The sequence below is a fragment of the Sceloporus occidentalis genome, unplaced genomic scaffold (genome assembly GCF_023333645.1).
Source record: "Sceloporus occidentalis isolate IW3139 unplaced genomic scaffold, rSceOcc1.0.p SCAF_100, whole genome shotgun sequence".
In the NCBI taxonomy this organism is placed as follows: domain Eukaryota; kingdom Metazoa; phylum Chordata; class Lepidosauria; order Squamata; family Phrynosomatidae; genus Sceloporus; species Sceloporus occidentalis.
The window spans coordinates 1,280,272-1,289,537 of NW_028317080.1; the positions used below are offsets into that span (position 1 = coordinate 1,280,272).

A 9,266-nucleotide genomic window follows, 5' to 3' on the forward strand; every position below is an offset into this window, starting at 1 on the left:
ATTTTGTACGTATGGCTGGAGAATAATGTCAAGGTATTCTTGAATTTGTGGGAAAAAATATATTATTGGAATCTTTGAATATGTAATGTTGATGCACTTATTCATTTTATTATCATTCTGTAAAGATTTCAATACTTCATATTTTTATTTTATCATATTGCTATCAGGGTCCTTTCATTATTACCATAGAAACATAGAACTTAAGAAAAAGCACCTTTTTCCTTTTGTAAAAACTCATACCTTCATCAGTACTTGGTCTTGTTTTAGATTCAGGGTAGTCAAATGCCTGTTATCCTTTATTTATATTGTAGCAACAAGACTTGAGACAAAACTAGACTTGAGAGACTAAGACAAACTGGCAAGCTTACACTCTGTACAATGGAGTACAGAGAAACATAAGGTATGGATGTGAGAGTCATATTAGTAACAGTTAAGTTCCAGCTGCAAAGATTGTACCCATCTCTGAAGAAATGGGTTTTGAGATTATTCTTATTCAAAAGTGAGGATGAAACCTAGAGGTTACATAGTTACATAGTATATAAAGCTCCAGAAGAAGGCAAAAAAAAAAACCTGATTAAGCTACTTCGAATCCTGCTATCAGGAGAAAAAAAATCCTTCTTGACTCCAAAAAGGCAATTGGATTTCTCCTTGGATCAAGAATATTAATGTTATTCTATTTATATCCCTGTATGTTATGCTTTTCTAAAAAAAAATATCCAGACTCCTTTTGAAGGCATCTAATGTATTTGATAACACCACCTCCCTTGACAGTGAATTCCACACCTTTATTGCCCTCACTGTAAAGAATCCCTTCCTTCGTCGTTTATGAAATCTCCGCTCTTCCAGTCTCGGAGGGTGACTTCTTGTTTCTGTTAATGAACAGGTCACTGAAGAGTTCGTTATATTGGCCCTGCGTATATTTCTATAATGTTTTCATATCAATGAAATTATATCAAAGTGTTAAAAGTTATCAGTCACATTATCACTGTAAGTCAATAGACAACTCAAAATGTAGCTTACAGACCTGCCAGAGTCCATGAGCGTAATGCTGCCCAATGTCCTGCTTTGCCTCTACATTTATGACACCTCTGGCCATCACACTACTGACACAGCCCCCTCCCGTTGCCGGACACCCCAATATAGGTGTTGCAATATGGACACCTGAAAGGTTAGGAGTATACAATCTCTTTTACAAACTAACGTCAGCTCAATGTCAAGGTGAAAAAAATATGGCCTGGGGTGTGTATAATTAATTTGTAATGATGTTGGGCTTATCAGAAATGGTGAGTCCCAGTGCATGCCTCTCCTATTAGCTCTCTTTAGGTCCATCCTGCCCATTGCTCCTATTAACGGTCCGCTTTATGATTAGGGCTTAGGGTTAGTGGCACCTGAGTGCAGTATTTCCTCAGTGCCCCCCATAACTAACAAGCATACACACTGACAGTCAGTCTAACTCGGTCTAACAACCACTTACTCCAACACTGTACACCTACACACAAACATTCTTTCTGCGGCTCTTCCTCTCTATCTCTGAGGTGCCACTAACCCTACGCTCACTTCTGACATGCCATTATCATATGCTGACACACGCATTCATGCTAACACCATACACTTACAGTAACACACACGCTAATGCCTTACGTCCATGCACACGAATGCTATCATACGCTAATACGCACACACTCTAACACTATATGCTGACATACACAGTAACACATGCTACCACCACACACTCTTACACACATGCACACACTATCCTATCCGACAACATTCACTAACACACATACACACTGGCCTTAACACACACTGCCTCTCTTACCCCAAAAATAACCACCGAACCACTGCTGTGTCGTTCCCTCTTTATTACCAGAAGGTAATATGACCCCGTTAGGTGCCTCTGTTACTGGGCGCAATACACCCGTGGCACCCGCCTCAGCCTCGAAAGAGCTTGGCCATGCAGCTGGTGGACCTATACCGGGCATCGCCGATGCTTCCTTTCTCTTTGTAATGCTGTATTTAGTTACCAAAGAGTTAAACGCACAAGAGTAGTTGGAACATCACCTTTAACCGGTAGTTATTGGTTACATTGTTACCAAGGAGAATAAGGTTACTACGTTTGTAAAAACCACTAATTTGGTTTGGGAGAGCAGCTTGTGACATTTGACTTTAACCACGCTACTACTGGAGGACAGCCAATCGGAGGAGCCGTTATATGATGCGTTCCATTATTTAAGAGTCATGCGGTTCACAGCTTGGGAGGCTGAAGTCGTCTAAGCATGGACTCTGGGCCGGAGGAACTGATGCCGCGGCTCCTGCCCGTGGGCAATTGCGACCTCCAGGATGATTATGACCCCGCTATACCCCCTCGGACGCCGCAGGAGTATCTGAGGCGCGTTCAGTAAGTCAGCAGACGAATTATGCGCGCTTCGGCGGGGCTTACAGGACATGCTTCACACGTAGTTGCTAATAGAGAAGGGGGTCAGTATGGCGAATGCGCTTATTTATTTCGTTTCCTTGGTTGCCATGGGCAACGGGGCGAGCATAGATTGTTCATAGACATTGTCCGTCATTCAGTGGGGTGATTGCGATGTGAACCTCGGTAATCGTATAAGCGGCGTGAGTCCCCCCCATTGACACCCTGTTGAGATCAGCATCCCCTCATGTGCCAGACTGCTTCTAAATTCATGCCTCATCCAGGGCCCCAATGCATTATTTAGAGAGCTGGTGCCATGGAATGGCTTTAAAAGTTTACCCTTTTAACTCTTAATTGTACCCATTTGTAGTGCTTAAATTGCAAGCCCACGAGCATAAGCCCACCATATAACTTTACCATAAGGCTAGATGGGCTCATGGGCATTAATGCATTAATGTATAATTGTTATGTATGTATTAACTGCCCCATTTAAAAATAGTACAGCTCTGTGTAATTTATTGGCACTTAATAAAGGAATATTTAGTAAAGCATTCTGGTATCTCTCAATTATCATTGATATTTATTGATTTTATATATAAATAGCACCAATGTAAGCCGTAGAGTTGCGCAATGATTTACATTGAAATCTCTGCATCTATAAAAGCACAACGTAAATGCTTTTTCTTATTTGCTGACACGATGGTCCGGTTTATGAGCGACCTGCGTGTTTTAGGGATGGCTGCTAACTTTTTGTATGTTTGTAGGCTAGAGGCAGCTCGATGCCCGGATGTAGTTATTGCGCAGATTGACCCCAAGAAACTGAGGAAGAAGCAGACTGTGAGCATAGCTGTAAGTGGACTGCTAGCCTGATGTTGTTATTACAGAACAACAAGACTCGGTACCGATTGACTGCTTTACTAAACCATTATAGTAACAATATATACGTAATTTACGTTGGATAATGTCTCATGGTTAATTACATCTCTACAAAAAATTTTCGCGCAGCAAATACTAGAAGTGCACGTTACCGGTGCACTGTATGGTAGACATGGGACGGATGTGATGCCTACCGTCTAAACACAGAAATAAATTGCTATTTATGGAACATTAGACATTTCTGTTTGGTACAGTAAATTTCTTTTTATAATTATTCCCTATTCTTTTGCGTGGTTTAAAATATATAAAGCTCATCTAATAAATGCTAGTTGTGGAGTTCTTTTCTATAAACCGCGAGACCCGACAGCATTTGAATAAAAAGTGCAGCCAATCTGAGGTCCCTTCCCAGGATAAAAAGCGGGGAGATTGGTGATAGAATACTGAAACATGTATTGAATACATCACCTTGTGCATTCATTGGAACGTGTCGGTCTGTTTTCCAGCTGTCAGGATGTCAGCCGGCACCTGAAGGCTACTCGCCAAGCCTCCGATGGCAGCAGCAACAAGTGGCTCAGTTCTCCGCTGTGCGCCAGGTAACTGTCTTACCGTCGTCGGTGGACTGTAAGTGTTCCTCGTGCTCTTTCCATGTGATCCTCAGAATGATAGGATTGATATTAAGATGCTTTGGATAATTTGCGAGCGTGTATACAAAACGGAAAGTTGCATCAGGAAGGAACATCTTATTAAGGAGACATTTGGGAGTTAGTTGATGTTTCATAAATAACTCATCGTGGTGAGAGCGTGAGATGGAAAATTTCCGTCTGGTACATTCTGAAGGACTGTTTTTCCTTGTGAGTGACCGTTTGCTGTTTTTTGTGCTACGCAAACCTATATTTGATTGGGTGCATGTTTGTCTGTTTTTTGGTAAAAAGGAAGTAAAGTTGTATTTCTGTTTTCAGAGTCTCAGCAAACGTAGGAGCCATTGGAGATCTCAGCCTCTGGACAGCAACGTTACAATGGTAAGTGTATCGTGTGAGACATTTCCATTAAATGCCACAATCTAGGACCAGAATTGTAATAAAAAAAAAAAAATGCACGTTTTGTTTTATAAATACATTTTAATGGTTCGTTGATGTCACTGACTGAACCCAATTGGCCAGGTATATGTGGCTGTCTGAACGCTTTATGATGTGTTGTACTTTCCACCAGTCACTCCGGTGCTGGCTCAGAGAATATTGGGGGGGGGGGTGCTAGCGATACCCCTGTGCGGAAGGTGCTCCCATTTATTTCAATGGATGCGCATGCCCGCCACTGATCAGCTGCTTCAAGAAGTAAAGAACCTATGGCTATTCAACCCGTGTATTTGGTATGGTGTGGGAGGGTTATATATTGATGTCCGACGAGGTGACATGAGAGTAAGGTGCTTGTATTATATTGCTCTCAAACAAATGCTCTAATAAAAGAAACATATATGGGAAAAAAATACATGTGCCTTGGATATAGAGAATAAATCTTTATTTTCCTTAAGCCAAGTACAGAGGATGAAGAAAGTTGGAAGAAGTTCTGCCTTGGGGAGAGGTTGTACTCTGACCTGGCAGCCGCACTAAACAGCGATAATCAAAATCCAGGAATTGATTATATAAAGGTATGATATGTTTGTAAGTGTGACTGCTGCATAGATACTGTTGTTGGCAAAAACACTTAATGTATTCAGGGTGGCTGCTTTTATATGTTCCTTCTTTTTTTGTAATACATTTTTTTTTTTTGTCTTGGTACAGGTTGGATTTCCACCCCTGCTGAGTATTGTTAGTCGAATGAATCAGGTGAGTATTATGTATGGAAATCTATATAGTTGGTTGCATTGTGAGACTAACAGTTCAAGGTAATAGGAAAATGCGTTTACGAATAGTTCTAGTGTGCTGCATAATTCCCATTGAGATAATGTATAGACGGGGAACCAAAAGTTAAATGCGAAGAAACTTCTTGCTAATTTTGGGTTATGCTTTTCTCGATCACATCCATCGCTGCGATTATGGCAGGATCATGTTATTGGAGTTACCAATTGCAAACAAAAAGAGAAAAAGATGATCAAGATCTTTTGAGTCTTCGGTCAGCCGTTACACTGTGGTTCATGGTTGATAAAGTACATGTGTAGTGCCATTAATCCTTGGGGGGGGGGGGGTTCCATTTTTTCCCCCCCTTTTTTTCTTCTGTCTTCTTGACCCTTTTTAATCCAGTTTTTGTTCACAACACTCTGCCAAAGTAGTCCTCACCCAGATCCCCTCAATGCTAAAAGAAAGCTTAATGCTGGGTACCCCTGTTTGAGGGCTGAGGAATCACCGGTCAGTACCCTCATACGGATAGCTCCTGCTATCCACGGATCAGTCGGACCACAATTCGTGCAGTAAAACAAGAACAACTTTTATTATAAACACAGAACTTATATAGATCCTTAATTCTATCAACATTCCTTTAACCGACTTTCACAATACACACCGAACCCAACCCCAAATCCCATCAGCTCGGGGAGGACAGAGGCAATGGATAAAGTGAGGGGACTAAGGGATACACCTATGTTATCCCCCCTGTAGTGAGGCTGCCATCTGAGCTAGGTTACCCGATGGTCCCTTTTGAAAGGCTGGAGCTGCAGCCACATTCAGTCCGGCTATAACTTAAAAACATCCTATAAAATATTGCCGGGCCATGTGATCAGAAACAGGCCACAGATGCGCTCCATGACCCGGCTAAACTGCACACGAATCCCAACAAAGACCTCCAAAACACCCTCACACAACAAAACACTTTGTGCAAACTGCCCCCAGACAACTTATGATAGGTCTCTGCTAGATGGGTAGTATTGTTGAAGGAACAACTAAGTAAGCTGTACGCTTCTTCAGAAGTGTTTTTATGGGCTGTTCAAGTAAAATCTGTTTCGTGTTTGTTTTGTAGGCTACTGTTACAAGTGTGCTTGAGTACCTTGTGAACTGGTTCGAGGAGAGAGACTTTACTTCTGAGCTGGTAGGAACTCCTGCTTTATATTTCTGTAGCTATCTATACTGCATGCATCATGGTAGTGAAGGCATAAAGCAACCTACAGCAACTGATCAGACAAAAGTAAAATGGGGAAAAAAGGAAATCTATGTCGCCCAAATCACTAATCAACAGATTTGGACAATTTGGGAAAGGAAATCAAGCAAATCTCAGCGTTTTGTCGCTTTATTTTTTATTCAGCATAACCTATAGAATAACAGTCTAGTATAGATTTTTTTTCCCCACTTTCGTTGCGTACAACATAGGAACAGCTGCTTAACATCCTTGTATACGGCTATCCGTTCCCAGGGTCGGTGGCTGTATGCTTTGTTGGCCTGTCTGGAGAAACCATTGCTGCCAGAAGCTCATTCTCTAATTCGGCAGCTCGCAAGGAGATGCTCGCAAGTCAGAGCAGAGGTGGTAAGAGTCTCCATTTGATAATTGTGCTTTAATCTGGTAGGTTAACTTTGTGGGATGTGTGTGTGTATATGCTTGTTTTATTTAAATCCTCTTTAGCATCTCTTGGCAGTATGGCACATAAACATGTACGTGCGTTTAAAAGCAAAATATACATAAGACAAAGGTTATCCGGCAGCAAGTTGTGGATAGCTGTTTTCACACTGAGTGTCATCCAACATTTTGGTTGCTATGAAAACAAGAATTAAAGAAAGTTGAATTAAGATGATGAGATTCTCCTCTTTGCGGTAGTTAAAATGGCGACGAACGCTTCTTTGGTCCAATGTTGCGTTCGTTATTTGGACGAAACTAATATTCGGCATGCAAGCGCGTTTGTATGAATGCGCGAGTCTAGTAGTAACCACTCGGTTCTGCCTTTGTCGTGAACAAAAGGCTATTTTTCTCCAAGAATGTAAGTACTTAATGTTGTGTTATAGACAAATTCTTCTCCTTCACAGGAACACAAAGATGATGAGAGGGTGTCTGCTTTAAACCTGTTCATATGTCTGGTTGGCAGGTAATGATCCCCACCTTAGAAGTTGTGTACATCAGAGGTATCCTTTATCTCTTCATATGTATTGTGGTTCTCCAGAGTAGAGCCCTGTGTGAGACTTTTTTTGTTAATCCTGCTTCCGCAGATTGTGTCCACTAACGCCACGTGTCTAATCCTGCCTGCTCCTGGAATGTGTCCAGTCATGCCTCGTTCCCGCCACATATGTGGTCGATCACGGCCACCTCCTTACCTGAACTGCAGATTTCCTGCACAGTCCCGCAAGGCTGCCTTCGCGTTGCTCCCTCACAGCGTCTCTTCTCTTGCTCCGCCCAGGAACCCAGCAGAGTCACTTGTTTTTATGTTGCGTCACATGACTCTGCTCCGTTCCTGGGCAGAGCAAGAGCAGAGACGCTGTGAGGGAGCAACGCGAAAGCAGCCTTGCGGGATTACCGGGAGCCGCAGGTGCATTGTCTGACCGCCAGCAACTCCCGAAAGACTGGCCGCAAGTTTCATCCCAGTGCAGTCCTCTGACCCTACTACGGTGCTCTGGAGTAAAGTTTAGTGTTATGAGCTGCATTTATTCTAGACTGTAAACTCGTTTGAGCAGGGCCCTCCTCACCTGTTGTCTCTGTTAATTTGTTATGTTACACATACTGCTTGTGGTGTCCTGTCTACCCATTGTACAGTGCTATATAAAACAAATTATAATAATTCATAGTTTAAAGATTTACTCTACAGTACTTTTACTTGGTACATTCAGTACATGCTTTTTAATGCTTTGTGTACTTTGGGGTATTAAAGCTCACTTTACAGATAAAGCAAAATCTTTGGATTGTAAGTGTTTTTAAAGCAGTTGATGGTAACAAGCCAGTGCTGGGTAGCATGTACATGCACCAACAACTATGTCTGTAACATTGAAAAGTGGTGAGTGCCCCTCTTGTCTCCCTCTCTATGTGCAGCGGGTTACTAAAGCCACGCTTACCTCGGTGGGCTGGGATATTAAATCAAAGGGGGTTCTTCCTCTTGATTAAGATGAATATCCAAAACTTGATCTGATCTTGAGTTTGCTGCTAGCAACTCTGTGTTTAGTGACTTAACCCATACATATATATAGTTGACAGATTTAAATTGATGATTTGGCTTTTTTTTCTTCTTCTTAATCTGCTGTCAGAGCTGACTCTACATGTAACATTTCTTGTCTTCCTCATAGATACTTTGACCAGCGAGACTTGGCTGACTGTAATAACCCTTCTTGATAACGATGTCCTCATCACACCAGCGCACTGAAATCGCAGCAATACACATTTGGTCCTTCCATTCCATGATGCACCAGTGTCTCCTTTTTGTAAATGCTGTCCAATAATGGAAGAATTGGAAATTCTAATGTCCCTAAAACATTGCATTGAATGGTTAAATAGTCAATGATTGCATGTAATCTTCCCCCCAGCAAAGCAAAAATTATTTTTTCATAGACTTCTATATAATCAGTGGCCAAGGTTGGAGACTTAAGTGCCTAAAGGTTTTAGGATTTATTTTTTTAACACCTGCCAACAGCCCCAGATTTTACATAGCACAATGGGGCTCATCATTGGCTAAAATGTATGTTTAAGGTCTCCCCATACCTTAAGCATACATTTAAGGTATGGTGAGACCTGTGCAGAGCTAACATTTAGCTCGCTCTATTTGGCTAGTTGTTGGCCTAGCTAGGTCACACTGGCACCATGTGTGAAGGAGAATCTGGTCCTGGCTGGTGGGTGAAGCAGCCTGTAGCATGGAAATACTGTGAAACTGCCATTTTGTAGGAATTTTATTCAAATATGTTGCTGTTGTGTTTGGTGTACATATGTTAACTGCCTTGGAATATAAACATAAGTTCTTTGAAAGTTCGTTTGAGTAATTCATCAGTTGTGAGCTGTCTGGTCACGGTGCTTAGCGATCATCTTCACACATGAGCACAGATGTTAAAAAGTAAGGTAAGGAGAAGAAAATACTTTGTTA

At 41.8% G+C, this 9,266-nt stretch overlaps 1 protein-coding gene across 1 annotated transcript; it reads left to right on the top strand.

The window, feature by feature from the left end:
* The first annotated feature begins 2,276 nt into the window (after nt 1–2,276).
* On the top strand, nt 2,277–8,524 carry LOC149284039 (gem-associated protein 2). Its single transcript, XM_089497246.1, has 10 exons — nt 2,277–2,398; nt 3,178–3,262; nt 3,793–3,882; nt 4,249–4,308; nt 4,818–4,934; nt 5,068–5,112; nt 6,239–6,307; nt 6,629–6,739; nt 7,234–7,292; nt 8,479–8,524. Exons 1-10 carry the CDS (start codon nt 2,277–2,279, stop codon nt 8,522–8,524), a joined length of 804 nt encoding a protein of 267 aa, XP_089353372.1.
* Nucleotides 8,525–9,266: the final 742 nt, after the last annotated feature.

What these genes read in the sequence shown, in the direction of transcription:
- LOC149284039 (XM_089497246.1), top strand. Translation starts at nt 2,277, where the DNA reads ATGGACTCTGGGCCGGAGGAACTGATGCCGCGGCTCCTGCCCGTGGGC. An exon ending in AGCAGACTGTGAGCATAGCT is followed by an intron (nt 3,263 to 3,792) that starts GTAAGTGGACTG and finishes TCTGTTTTCCAG; the next exon opens with CTGTCAGGATGTCAGCCGGC. An exon ending in TGGACAGCAACGTTACAATG is followed by an intron (nt 4,309 to 4,817) that starts GTAAGTGTATCG and finishes ATTTTCCTTAAG; the next exon opens with CCAAGTACAGAGGATGAAGA.